A 14,321-nucleotide genomic window follows, 5' to 3' on the forward strand; every position below is an offset into this window, starting at 1 on the left:
AACGGTCAGCGCTGGAACGAAGACTTGGTCTCGTGGAATCTAGAGCTGTGACTCTAAGACAGTCATTCTCGGGCGCCTGGGTGGCTCAGTTGGTTAAGCGACTGCCTTCGGCTCAGGTCATGATCCTGGAGTCCCGGGATCGAGTCCCACATCGGGCTCCCTGCTCAGCGGGGGGTCTGCTTCCCCCTCTGCCCTCTTCCCTCTCGTGCTCGCTATCTCTCATTCTCTCTCTCTCTCAAATAAATAAATAAAATCTTTAAAAAAAAGAAAAAAAAAATAAGACAGTCATTCTCACCTGGGGAATAATCTGCCCCAGGGGACACTGAGTGATGTCTGGGGACATTTTCGGTTGTCACATGGGGGGGGGGGGGGGGGAGCTGCTGGTATCTGGTAGGTGGAGGCCAGGAGTATGGCTCAGCATCCTGCACTGCACAGGACGGCCCCGCCAGGGAATGGCCCAGGCCCAGACGTCAGTGGTGCTCTGGCTGAGAAGTCCAGCTCTAAACTAAAACAATCTTCTCCCTTTCCAAACGGTCGCCCCAGGAAGCACATTTATGGCCATGACGTGGACTTGGCTCCAGTCTGTTTTGGAAGCCGACGTGGGCACCGCCCTCCAGCAGCTCCTACCCTAACCGCTGGGGAAATTCGGCCTTGCCCGCTCACACTGCGGAGGCTGGAGGGAGGCAGCCGGGTGGGGTCAGAGGCATCTGACTCACGAGGTGCAGACACTAGGCAAGAAGGGTGACTAATGGCCCTGGAAAAATGTGCCAGAATCCCTTGGGGCAGCTTCAGGGGAGGAGCTCCCAGGACCACTAGGGGCAGGGGCTGCCCTTGGGGAAGAAGGCACGGACACTGCTGCCAGCTCGCTGCCAACCGTCACTCGCTCCACAGGGGCTTGCTGTGGGCAGACTTGTCACCAAGGACGTCCACGTTCGGACCCCTATGAGTGGAGCCTTATTTGGAAATGGGGTCTTTGCTGATGTAATTAGTGAGGATCAGGTCATCCTGGATTAGGGTGGGCCCTAAATCCAATGACTGATGTCTTTATAAGAAAAGGCCACATGACCAGAGGCAGAAATTGGGGTGGTGGGGCCAAGAGCCAAGGAACGCTAGAGACTCTAGAAGCAGGAAGAGGTGAGGAAGGATCCTCCCCCAGGGCCTTCAAAGGGGGCATGGCCCTGCTGACCCCTTGAACTCACTTTTGTCAGAGAAGAGGTTTCTGTTGTTTGAAGCCACCCAGTTTGTGGTCATTTGTCATGGGATTCATCGGATCTCAGCCCGCTGCCCTGGCTGGTCCTCAGCCAGAAAAGGAAACAGCACCACGGTGCCAAACCTGCCTCTTCACCGTGTTGTGTTGAGACCTCTGGGCTCAGAGTCCACATGGAGCACGGACACAGCCACGTGCCTGCCTGGTTTGGTGAAGGGTAAATGGTCCACTTGGCAGAACACCTGATTTGGCAAATGCTGGATCCGCCCTCTTGTTCACGCACTTCTGACGTCACTGACAGCCTGCTCCATTTCATCTGGGACTGTGGTGCCAGGCTTTGGCCTAGAGCACCCGCCATGGCCCCTAACTGGTGCTTCCAGGCAGCTGCACTGAGGCTGAGTTCTGGAGCTGGGATGGCATCAGATCAATCTACCGATGCCCTGTGTAGCTCCCATGTCACACAAACCCCGTAGCTCACAAGATCCCAAACGATCTGCCCATCACCTCCCTATCACCTCCCTGTCCCCACGGCCTCCTGTTCTGCCTCTTGCTTACTCTGCTCTGGCCCCATCTTGTACCCTGCAGGCCCCCTGCCTTCCTTCCAGCACTCGAGGCACAGCCTAGCCTCCGACCCTTTGTGCTGGCTCACCTGACCTCCTTCTGGGCCCAGCTCAGTGTCACCTCTCACCTCCTGCTCCCTTAAACCTTTTTCCTTGGGCATGCCTGATGTTCTTATTGGCACTTAGCTCGCATACGAGGCCTGCTATTTTGTTGCCAGCCTCCTCATCACTGGGGCGACTGCTCTGCGAGGGCAGGCCTTTGTGTAGATTTGGGCTGCCACGTAGCCCGGGGCCTAGAACGGTGCCTGGCACATGGCAGACATGCTCACGGAATATTTGTAAAAGGCACAGATGATCAAAACAAAGGAGACAAGACATGCAAGGTACATAGCATTAAAGAGAAAAACACACTCTGTGGCTGATTATTCCAGCTTTTAAAATGTTTGCACAATATATACATACATACATAGAAGAAACAGGCTGGCTATACGTGGGGCCAGACTGTACAACCCCATTTAATTTCTTGATGATCTCAGAGATCATCAGAGAGGAAAAGGAACTGAAATGTACTCAGTAGGCATAGCCTAGATAGGCTTTCAGTGAATTTGCATGGCAGCAAGGTGGCTACATCAGGCCTTCAGCTTGGGGTGGAGGGGATCGGCCGGAGGCTAATACTCTGGGGTGGGTAGGTCCCCTACCCCTTACCCCACGAGAGGACGGTCTGGGGTCCTGTGGGTGGACAGACTACCGCACGCCCAGAGAATGCGGCGTTATGCAGAAAGACGAAGAAATGAGCTCTGGGGCCACTAAGGAACCTTAAATGTATGTTACTAAGTGAAAGGAGCTGGTCTTAAAAGGCTAGGGCCAGGATGAATCCAACTCTACGGCATTCAGGAAAAGGCAAAACTATGGAGCCAGTAAAAGGATGCGTGGCTGCCGGGGCTGCGGGGAGGGATGAACAGGAGGTGCCCAGGACTTGCGGACAGTGGAATTACTCCGTAGGACAGTGTCATGGTACATACGTGACACTGTGCCTTTGTCCAGACCCACGGAATATACAACACCAAGAGTGAAACCCCAGTGTAAATCATGGACTTCGGTTAATAATCATGTGTTGGTAGTGGCTCATCTATTGTAACAAATGTACCACGCTAATGCAAGATGTTAATAATGGGGAAAGCATGGGGAGGGGGAGTGGGGGCGTATATAGGAACTCTCTGTACTGTCTGCTCAACATCTCTATAAATCTAAACTGCTCTAAAAAATATAATAACTTACTATATTTAACAAAACTTATTTAGAATTACTTACTTATTACAATATCTAATTAGAGAAAAAATTGAACAGAGCCCTGAACTCCAAGCCTATAGGCACAGACCCTGGGCCCCTGCATCGTCCCAGCCCTCACCAGGTGATGACGATCAGAATGTCTGAGACATGGATGCATCTGGTCCCAAGACCCCAGAGTGAGGGATGCTGTGTGGTCACTGCCACCGCCCCTGCATCCAGAAGGCTCAGCCACAATGATGCATCATCAATGGCTTCTGTGGAGTTTGGCCAATGGGGACCCTGGATGGAGGGTGGAGGGCACTTCCGCCCCCGCTGCCTTTATGGTGATGCCAGGAGGCCCCCTCCCTCGGCGTCGCTGTCCCCTACGCCCTAGGTCTGCACCCTGCCTTGCCAGCTCCCTTCCATACCACGGGCTGCATCGCTGACAACGCCTGGTCATGAATTGCTCAGTTTGGACACGCCTCCTTTTCTTTCTGGGAACTGGAGTATAGACGGCTACCGCATAGCTATCAATGGTGTATTCACCAGGCCTTCCCCCCACCCCTACATTCTGATGCTTTCCTATCGGGTGGACCTGGCTGACCTTGAAAGGACTGCCCCTCCCAGGGCTAGCTAACTGTTGAGAGCAAAGGACTTGCCTGTGAGTCTGCCTTACGTATGCAAACCAACCATCCCGGAGCCCATACCCCACCACGTCTGTTCTCAGGCTCTCGCACTCTGGGCCACTAGCTCCTGCCCTGATCACCCCAGGGCCAGGGTAGCCCCTACTTCCCAGATCCCCGGAATTATTCAACCGAGCCAATCCTAAGCCTGCAGACCACCGGCTCACCCATTCCTTCCCATGAAAACCACAGCAGAGACTCTGCCCACGTTTCCCCTAATCCAGCTGTCTCCCCACCAGCCCTGGTGCTTCCCAGTGTGGCTCTGCGTGGCTTGCTGAGCAGCGCCCCCAACAATTTTTAGGAAACTGAAAGTGAGTATAACCAACTACGTTCTCGAGGGCAGTGGTCTCACCAGAACTGAACGAGAATAAAACCCATGCGTTAAGGCAGAGGGCCCCTCCCGCCGACGGCCCAGCTCACCTCCAGCACGGGGCCGGCGCCCAGGATGGTCCTCTCGACACCACTGGCGTAGCCCTTCTGGCTCAGTGCGGTGAGGCAGTGGATCAGGAAGTTGGTGCTCTGCGTCTTGCCCGAGCCGCTCTCACCCGAGATCACGATGCATTGATTGACCCGCTTCCGGAGCATGGCGTAGTAGGCCACGTCGGCCAGCGCAAACACGTGCGGCTCCAGCTTGCCCAGCTGCTGGTTCTCGTACATCTTCACGTACTTGGGGTTGTAGATGGGGAGGAACTTGAAGGGATTGACAGCCACCAGGATGCTCCCGGCGTACGTGTAGATCTTCTGCTGCACGAAGCGGTGCTTGAGGTTCTTGAGGAGGTTCTCCTCGGTCAGCTCGGGGAGGTTGCACAGATCGTCAAAGTCTGCCTGCTGCCGGGGCAGGAGGCCGCGCTCCACCAGGCGCCGGGTGGCCGTGGCCTGGGACACCAGCTGCATGTGCACGTACTTGATGGTGCCATCCGCATTGCGCTCCTGCAGCAGGAAATAATAGCCGTCCTCCTGCGGGTGCTCGTCTTGGGCCCGCCGGGGCCACAGCAGCACGCGGTGCACGGGCGAGTCGTTGGCATCCAGCACCCACTCCTCCCCACCCGTCTCCTTCACCTCCACCAGCACGTAGCACTTGGTGCCATCCAGCTGCAGGCTGGCGATGGCATCCTGGATGACATCGGAAGTGGTGCTGTCCTTGGTGGCGGTCACGCAGCACGAGGCCCGGCTCTCGCTGGTGGCCAGCTGCGGGTAGATGTGCAGGTGGTAGGCTGCCTGCCCCCCGCGGCCGGAGCTGCCTGCCTCGTTCACACTCATCCTGCCGGCGGCCTGGCCTCAGCATGCCTCCCGGGCTCGGGGCGCACGTCCTGGAGCTGGAAGGGAGGTGGCGGCATGGTCAGAGTGGTGGGGGTGGTGGGGGGGGGACGGCACTGACACCCACCCCTCGGCCAGAAGGAAATCCCCTGCCCCTAACAGAGCTCTCTCCAAAAGCGAGAGAGGCAGAGGAGCCTCCGTCTGTCCTTAAATGTGCCCCAACGTAAGGTTTGTGACTCTTGCAGAGTGACATCATCAGACCTCCTGCCCCGCAAGACCAGACTCGTCCCCTGGAGTTTGCTCCATCCCAACCCCTGTTCTTGCCCACCCCCACCCCGGCCAGGGTCAGCCTCTTAAGACTTTGAAGTCCAATGGGCATGACCATCTCTTGGTCAAGGCCTTCCCAACCCACATCCTTACATCCCTCCTGGCCTCCTCTCTCTGACAAAACCTCGCCCAGCAGCTCCCCAAGCTCCCCCGTGGGCCTTGGTTATGTCCCCAAAACACACGAGGGGCAGAGGAGGCATGTTGGGTTGAGCAAGACTAAACCTGCCCTGAAGATCAGGGATTCTGAAACTCCATGGGGGAGGACTTTGTCAGGGAGAGCCCCCAAAAACTCATTTGAGAGGACTGCTCAGAGGTGCCTTTGCTTCTAGAACCCACGACCTCATTCTAATCATGACAAGACCATCAGACAGACCCACATCAAGGGCATCCTACTGGACACCTGGCCAGTCTTCCCCAAGACTGCCAAGGTCTTAAGCAGCACAGAAAGACCGACAGGAGGAGACTGGGAGGCGTGACAATTAAATCCAGTGGGGTTCCCTGGATGGGGTCCTCAACTGGAGAGAGAACATGAATGGAAGAACTGGTGACATCCACATAACATCAGGAGGCTGGTTAAGAGCAACGTACCGATGTCCATCTCTTAGTTGTACAAACATGCCCTGATAAGGTAAGGTGTTTATAAGATCTAAGATTTGGGGAAGCTAGGGGACGGCTATAGGGGACTCTGTGCTGTCTTTGCAACTTTCTGTGGATCTAAAATGACTCCGACATACAAAGTTTATTTTAAAAAAATGCATTTGCTTTTTTTTTTTTAAGATTTTATTTATTTATTATTTGAGAGAGCGAGAATGAGAACGAGAGAGAGCACGAGAGGGGGGAGGGTCAGAGAGAGAAGCAGACTCCCCGCTGAGCAGGGAGTCCGATATGGGACTCGATCCCGGGACTCCAGGATCATGACCTGAGCCGAAGGCAGTCGCTTAACCAACTGAGCCACCCAGGCGCCCAATGCATTTGCTTTTTTTTTTTTTATTTGAGAGAGAGAGAACGAGAGAGAGAGCATGAGAGGGGGGAGGGTCAGAGAGAGAAGCAGACTCCCTGCTGAGCAGGAAGCCCGATGTGGGACTCGATCCAGGGACTCCAGGATCATGACCTGAGCCGAAGGCAGTGTCGCTTAACCCACTGAGCCACCCAGGCGCCCAGTGCATTTGCTTTTTAAGACACTGCAGGAAAAAGAGAAAATGCTGCTAATGCTGCCAACAGTTCATTTGCGTCTTGGAGTCAGAGACACAAATGCAGTGTGGGTCCTATGTGGGCCACCTAAGCGCAGCTGAGGATACAAGGATGAACCAGACCTTGGTTCAAAGCCCAGCAGGAGCAGCTGGTATGCAAACAAATGTGAGAGTGTGTCAACCACACAAACGAGAGCCAGAGAAGGCTTTAGGAGAGTGGCAACATCTAAGAGGGGTTCTGAAGGAAGAAGAGGAGTTCGTTCAACAGGAAGGCGGAAAGGAGGGAGGAAGATAGGGAAGGCCCACCCCTTGTTTTTGTAAATAAGGTTTTACTGGAATGTAGCCCATTTGTTTACGTATCATCTCTGGTTTCTTTTGTTATAACAGCAGAACTGACTAGTTGTGACAGATTGTAACCTTAAGGCCTGGAAAGCCAAACGTACTTATTTTCCAGTCCTTTACAGAAAAAGTTCATTGAAAAAAAAAAAGTTTGACCTGTACCCTAAACAGAAGCATGACTCGGCAGCAGGAGTGTGAGGGGCCACTAGAGGCTGAGATGCTTCGGATTCTGGGAAACCAAGTCCTGCAGCGGTGTTAGGAGGGTGGGGGCGCGGGAGGCTGAACAAAACTACCCATAATGAAGCTGTTGTAAGAGTTCCCGTGGACAGGTGCAGGCAGGGGCAACAGGTAGGAAGGTCGGGGGAGGTGGGAATATTTATTTGTTTAAACTTTCGCCTAAATTAAGTAATTTTGGTGTGTTTTCTTCCAGTTTAACAGTTGTTATATACATGTTAACGAAACTCGGATTGTTCTTTATGTGATATGTTGGTACGAGTGAATGTTTCTCCGTGTCATAAAATACACAACTGAAACGTGATTTTTAATGCCTTCCTGGCATGTCACTGTACACACAAATCGTGAGGCATGTGATCCTTTCTGCTACCAGTGGGCAGCTGGTTTCTGAGTTCTTGGACACACATCTTTATGCACACCTCTGAGCATTTCCTTGAGATTGATTCATTTAGGCGGGATTAGCAGATCAACAGATAAAACGTTGTTAAATGTCTTCAAACAGCCACAGGATATGGCAGACACGCTGTATTAGATTACATGGCTCATCCACTTTGGATATAACTTAGGCAATTTCTTTAGAAGTTGGTTATACAACTAGCATGTGACCCAGCAGTTCCCTTCCTAGGAGTTACTCAAGAAAAATGAACATGTCCCTACAGGGATAGTACACGAATGTTCTTTGTGGCATTGTTTCTAAGACCTCCGCACCAGAAACAACTCAAATGTGTATTGACCAGCGAATGGATGAACAAACCGGCCACACGATGGAACACTACTCAGCCAGGAGAAGGGACCAACCTCTGATCCTCGCAACAGCATGGAACTGCATGGAACAATCTCAGAATCTGTGTGCTGAGTGAAAGAAAGAGGACAAACAAAAACAAAACAAAACGTACAGACCCAACAATTCCGCTCCTAGGTATAGACCTAAAAGAACTGAAAATAGGTGTTCAAAGAAATCCTTGTACATGCGTGTTCACAGCAGCACAATTCACAAGAGCCAAAAGGTGGAAACAACCCAAGTGTCTATCAGCTGATAAGTGAATGTAGACTGTGGTTCCTATATGCAATGGAGTATTACTCAGCCATAAAGAGGAACGAAGCCCTGATACACACTACAGTTTGGATGGACCTCGAAAATGTTGCGTTGAGCGAAAGCAGCCAGACATAAAAGGCCACACAGTGTAGGATCCCATTTGAACGAAACGTCCAGAACAGGCAAATCCATACAGACAGAAAGCAGATCGGTGGCTGCCAGGGGCTGGGGGAGGGAGATGGAGGGAGTAGGAAGTGACTGCTAATGGAGACAGGGGTTCCTTGTAGGGGATGAAATTGTTCTGCAGCTTGACAGAGATGGAGGCTGCACGACACCAACATTCAACACCACTGAATCCAACACTTTAAAATGGTGAATTCTGTGCTGTGTGAATTTCACCTCACTCAAGTTTTTTTTCAAGTTTATTTATTTTTAAGTAATCTCTATGTCCAACATGGGATTCCAACTCACGACCCCGAGATCAAGAGTCGTATGTTTTTCCGAATGAGCCAGCCAGGCGGCCTCAACCTCAATAAAGTTTTAAAAACAGTATACACTGTTGTGTATGGTTCCACGTGTGTAGAATTCTAGAAAATGCAGAGTATAGAGACAAAGTAGATCAGTGGCTGCTTGAGGGAGGGGCAGGCTGGGATGACAAAGGAGCCCAGGGAGACTTGACGGGTGATGACTGTGTTTACTGCATTGGTTGTGGTGGTGGGTTCATGAGTGTTCACATGTGTCACGACTCACTAAATTGCACACTTTAAAGAAGTGCAGTTTAAGTGTATCAATTACAGTTAATAAAGCTCTTTTTAAAAATTAGGTGGATGGGGCGCCTGGGTGGTTCAGTTGGTTAAGCGTCTGCCTTTGGCTAAGGTCATGATCCCAGGGTCCTGGGATGGAGCCCCACATCGGGCTCCCTGCTCAGCGGCAAGTCTGCTTCTCCCTCTCCCTGCCGCTCCCCCTGCTTGTACTATCTCTTTCTCTGTCAAATAAAAAAATAAAATCTTTAAAAAAATAAAAAATAAAAATTATGTGGCTTATGAAAGAACCCAGTCCCCCAGGTGAGCCTCTTTTAAAACTTCTTGCTGTCTTTTCAAAATGTCCAACCCCTGAGCCCCGTCAATGAGTTCCTTGGATGCCGCAGCAGAGAGAGCTGGGAACCCGTTGTCAGGTGTTCAGAGGTGCCAGGTGGTGCTGTCCGCCTGGCTGTCCCCTGACGTAACTAGAACTGATCACAGAACCTTCACGGGCAGCACCGCACAGCTGGGGAAGCTGGACAGTTTATGCTGTTTCCAAGCCAGGTGAGAAATGCAGGGGCCCGAACTGTAGATATGCACCTTCACCACGGCCACTCGAGGGCACGCACATGCTCATGAGCACATGACACGTGTAGACATGGACACACGTGGACGTGTACGCCCTTTTACATGAATACACCCACATTCGTGCACACACACACCAAACCACAGACACAAACAGGGATGCACGTGCATGCAGTTTTGCGTGAACACACGCGTGCACGCATGCACACACAGGGACATGCGTGCACGCACAGCACTTTAATGTGAACACGTGCGCGCGCGCACACACACACATGCACAGAGCTGGGGCTTCAGGCAGAACTGGCCCCTTCTGTGACCTGCACTTGTAGGGACATGGCTGACGTACGTGCACCACAACTTCTGGAGGCGAGATCCGGCTCACAGACTCAGGGTTCTGGGCTGTCTCACGTCCAAGTGCAGGAATGCAGGTGGTGGAAGGGTCGCACAGATGTGCCTGCTTTCTCCTCCCAGCAGACACTGACTGACCTGAGTGAGAAGCCATCAGAGCCCACCAATGTGATCTTGTTCCTGCTCCAAAGACCTCCCTCACTTGCCCTGGCAGGGGCCTGGTCAAACTCAACATGGCCAGCTAGATTCTGTGCCACCCCGCCCTCCAGGGTCAGTCAATCATCAGATCCCCTCGGAGCCCCACAGGGGATGCCTGCAGCTCTGGGCCCCTTGGCGTGGGGTGCAGGAGACAACCCCGTGCTCAAAGACTGGGGGCCATGCGGGCAGTCACAGGACCGGCTGGTGCATGCCCCACCCCCCTGGCCAGGAGGCAGGAGATAAGACTTACTCAGGGTGGCTGCTGACTACGAGGGCTGTGAGGAGGGGGATAGCCAAAGAGTAGGGGTGGGCAAGACAGAGAGCGTCTGGAGTCCCCTGTAGGAGCCCTTCTCCCCAGGGAGCCCACACTCTCCTTCCCCCCCCCTTCCTGAACGGAAGGACGAATGATCCTCCCCTTGAAACAGTTCACGTGCCTTAAAACCAAAGACGCTAATAAACCCTTTTCCCGCCCAGGGTAAAGCCTGGTTTCCTCCTCCCTTCCACATGACTTGGAGCCAGCTCTTCCCACTCCCACCTGTCCCTCAATCCAACATCCCCCCCCCCCCAAAAAACCCCCGTGCCCCCCCCCAAAGATGCCACCACCCTCCAACCAGTCACATCTGCCGGCCACCGGCCCCTCCTGGTTCTGCTCACTTGCTCTGCAGCCCTGGGGATGCACCTGGATCTGCTCCGGTGCAGGGACTACCCCCCCCCACACACACACCTATCCACTCTGCTGCATGTCCCCAGGGGCCACGCTCCACCTCCAGCCCACCACAGGCCACCTCTCCCAGCCCCAAACCCCCAGAAGGCTTGTTCCCTTCTCCCCCTCCCACATCCTCCCTGCCCACATCCTGACTGCTGTCACCGTGTCCCCAGAGCTGCCCTCTCTTCTCACCAATCAGGAGGGCCCCTAGGTAGAACCTCCTGCCTCCATTCTCTGGGCTGCTGCAGGGGAACCCCAGGGAACACTGGTCTAGATGTGCGTGTCCTGGCACAGGGCCCCTCAAAGGCACCCCGTGGCCAGCCCTCAGAGCCCCTGGCCATCGGGCCCGATTAAGCATGGCTACCTCTTGGTCTCTACACTGACTCACTGGAAACGCTCCAGCCCCTCCCTACCCAACCAGGCCCAGGTTCAAAGACCAGACCTTGCAGGCTTCTCCAAGCCCATCAGGGAGAAGCTGTCCAAAGCCCCGACCCACTGTAGAAAGCCTAGTTCTCCTTGACTGGGCTGTGTCCCCATTAGATACCCACCAGGCCTTCACCACAGGCCTGGAGGGCCGGCCACCCCCCCCACTCCCAGGCACCTTGCCCTCCCTTTCCCTCATCTGCACCCCAGATGGGAGGCCTGCCCCACCCTGCTGCCTCCCCTGGGTACTGTTCTTGTCTCCTCAGGTCAGAACGCCCTCCGAGCCCCTCCACCAGCTCCAGGACAACTCTGCTCTCAATGCAAAATCTTAGGGTGCACTGTCGCCGACAGCAGAAGCACAGAGTTCCCGCTACAGGATCACTTCCCCTACAACATTGGGCTGATCTGATTCCCTCTGCGTTCTCACTGAGAAGCACCCCCCACCCCCATCCATTCTGCCAAAGTGACTTCCCAAGAGACCCACCCAAGGGAGAGGTCTGCCAGGAGTGGTATGAGAGTGCCTGCCTCCCAGCTTCCTCGCTGGCACCAAGTGTTAATATTTTTCTCAACTCACAGCCATCAGTGGGCGCAAAAGAGCATCCTGTCATTTACATTCGTTCGACTGTCAGGCGGACCTTTTAAAAAAATTGTATGTAGTGAGCAACTATTTTTCTGTTTCTGTTAAGTTGTTCATGTCCTTGGGGCGCCTGGGTGGCTCAGTTGGTTAAGCGACTGCCTTCGGCTCAGGTCATGATCCCGGAGTCCTGGGATCGAGTCCCACACCGGGCTCCCAGCTCAGCGGGGAGCCTGCTTCTCCCTCTGACCCTCTCCCCTCTCATGCTGTTTCTCTCGCTCGCTCGCTCTCTAATAAATAAATTAATTAATTAAAAAAAAAAGTTGTTTGTGTCCTTTGCTCATTTTTTCCTGCTTATTGTTTTGGAACAGCTCTTTGTATAGGAAGGGTATTAATGGTTTGTCAGGGTCAAGGGCGATTTGCTTTTACTTACGGTATTTCTGGATACAAATACTGGATTTTCCAGGCAGTCAGATCTGTGGGTGATTTCTTTCATGTCTGCTGCCCATTCCTCTCCCAGGTCTAATTAACACGGAACTAATATTTTTGGTTGACAACCCTCTCCTTCCCCGGATTTATTCTTTACATGTACACTCTTATCCATCTGGAAATTATTTTGGTGGTGGAGGAGTTTCCTAGGGCCGCTGTAATAAAGTACTACAAACTGGGTGACTTAAAACAACAGAAATTTCTTGTCTCACACTTCTGGATGAGTCCAAAATCAAGGTGTTGGCAGGCAGGGCTGGCTCCTTCTGGAGGCTCTGAGGGAGAATCCGTCCCATGCTTCCCCCAGCTGCTGGCGGCTGCTGGCAACCCTTGGCGCTCCTTGGCTTATAAATGCATCCCTCTGACCTCTTCATCCATCATCACATGGTGTCTTTTGTTTCTGTGTCTTCTTTTTTTTTTTTAAGAATTTATTTATTTATTTATTTGAAACAGAGAAAGTGAGAAGGCACACAAGCAGGGGGAGGGGTCGAGGGCGAGGGAAAAGCAGACTCCCTACTCAACAGGGAGCCCGATGCGGGACTCGATGCCAGGACCCTCAATCCCAGGACCCTGGGATCATGACCTGAGCCCAAGGAAGACGCTTAACCGACTGAGCCACCCAGGTGCCCCTGTGCCTTCTCTTCTTATAGAGACACCAGTTACTGGATTCAGGATGAGTTCATCTTGAGACCTGTCACTTATCATATCCGCAAAGACCTTATTTCCCATCAAGGTCACAATCTGAGGTTCCAGGTGGACATGAATTTGGGGGAGACATGAGTCAACCCAGTATGGCGTGGGAGGTGAAATGGGGATCCAGGTGATCTCTTTCATTAAAGAATCCCCTCCCCTGATCGGGGCGTCTCCCCAGTTTCTTAAATACAGTATATGAAGTTATCTTACACGAGTGGGTCGCCTTCTGGGCTGTTGATGCCAGTGGGGTGCCATGCTGTTTTGATTATCACAGCTTCAGGGAACATTCTTAAACAATGACCTCTCTCTTGGAGGGGCTAGGCTGTATTCTCTGGCTTCCAAGCACCGCCTTCCTCACTGAGTCTTAACAGAGCCCAAGATCTGGAAGTTAGTCACGCTATGGCTTCAAGGTCCTGGTCACAAGTGGATGTGAAACCTGTGCCCCAAGAATCCCCAGACTGTGCCCAGAATGAAAGGAAGTAGGTCCGGGGCTGAGGAACTGGGGGCGGCAGGTCCCTGGATGGGGGTGGCAGGGGGACAGCTCGGCCAAGTGGCGACTGCAGGCTGCAGCCGTGCTGGGGGGAGCGGGTCCTGAAAACCTGTGTCCTCATCCTTACTCTGAACCATAATGCTGTTCCACCCTCCAACTGACATTCACCGAAGCACTCACAGCGTGTGAAGGGGATGCAAAACCCATCTCCCGACCGACGGGACCTGTCTACCCAGACCTGCATGGGTGAACCGTGTCCTCATCGCCAAATGGAGACCAAGCTGGCAGACTATAAAGCTGCCCAGGGAAAGAGCCAAGAGGCGGAAACAAAATGCCCCATCCGAGGATGAGTGGCTAAATCAAATGGGGTCTATCCATACAGTGGAACATTACTCAGCCATAAAAAGGAACGAAGCCCTGACACGAGCTTGGCCGTGGGTGGACCTTGAGAACACCGTGCTGAGTGAGAGAAGCCAAACGCAGAAGGCCACACAGTGTAAGACTCCATTTACGTGAAACCTCCAGAACAGGCAAATGCAGAGAGGCAGAAAGCAGATTAGCGGTTGCCGGGGGCTGGGGGGTGGGGGGGAGTGCCTGCTCACGGGGAACGGCATTTCCCTTTGGGGAGAGGGAGCCGTTCCACAACTAGATCAAGGCGGGGGAATCCACTTGATGTTACTAATGCTAATTCTTAGGTTAGGTGCGTTTTACCCCAGTCAGAGAAATTCCTACTGAAAAAAACCCTGGGAAAGTAAAAGGCTTTTGCAAACACCACACTTGTATACTTTCGGCCCTTTGAAAATTCAGGGCCTTTGTCTTATATGTTCTTGGAGAAGGGAGGGGCAGGCAAAGCCGGTGGGGGTTGGGGGGAGGGAACAACACAACCAAAAATTACGCCCTGGGGGTGAGGGGGCAAACGTGTATGAGCCGTTCTTGAGGCCTGGCCGGGGCGGTGCTCAAAAATGCAAGGTTCTGC

General features: G+C 53.1%; 1 protein-coding gene across 1 annotated transcript in view; it reads right to left on the bottom strand.

The window, feature by feature from the left end:
* The window catches only part of MYO9B (myosin IXB), a 75,828-nt gene extending 63,426 nt beyond the window's left edge, over window positions 1–12,402 (bottom strand). The window contains exons 1-2 of the mRNA XM_044921969.1: window positions 12,378–12,402; window positions 4,140–5,035 (exon numbers count right to left, since the gene is read on the bottom strand). Of these exons, the coding sequence (XP_044777904.1) occupies window positions 4,140–4,979 (840 nt within the window). The 5' untranslated portion in view covers window positions 4,980–5,035; window positions 12,378–12,402. The remainder of the gene's footprint in view (window positions 1–4,139; window positions 5,036–12,377) is intronic.
* Between the last annotated feature and the right edge of the window lie 1,919 nt (window positions 12,403–14,321).

Source organism: Neomonachus schauinslandi, chromosome 1 (assembly GCF_002201575.2).
Source record: "Neomonachus schauinslandi chromosome 1, ASM220157v2, whole genome shotgun sequence".
Lineage (NCBI taxonomy): Eukaryota > Metazoa > Chordata > Mammalia > Carnivora > Phocidae > Neomonachus > Neomonachus schauinslandi.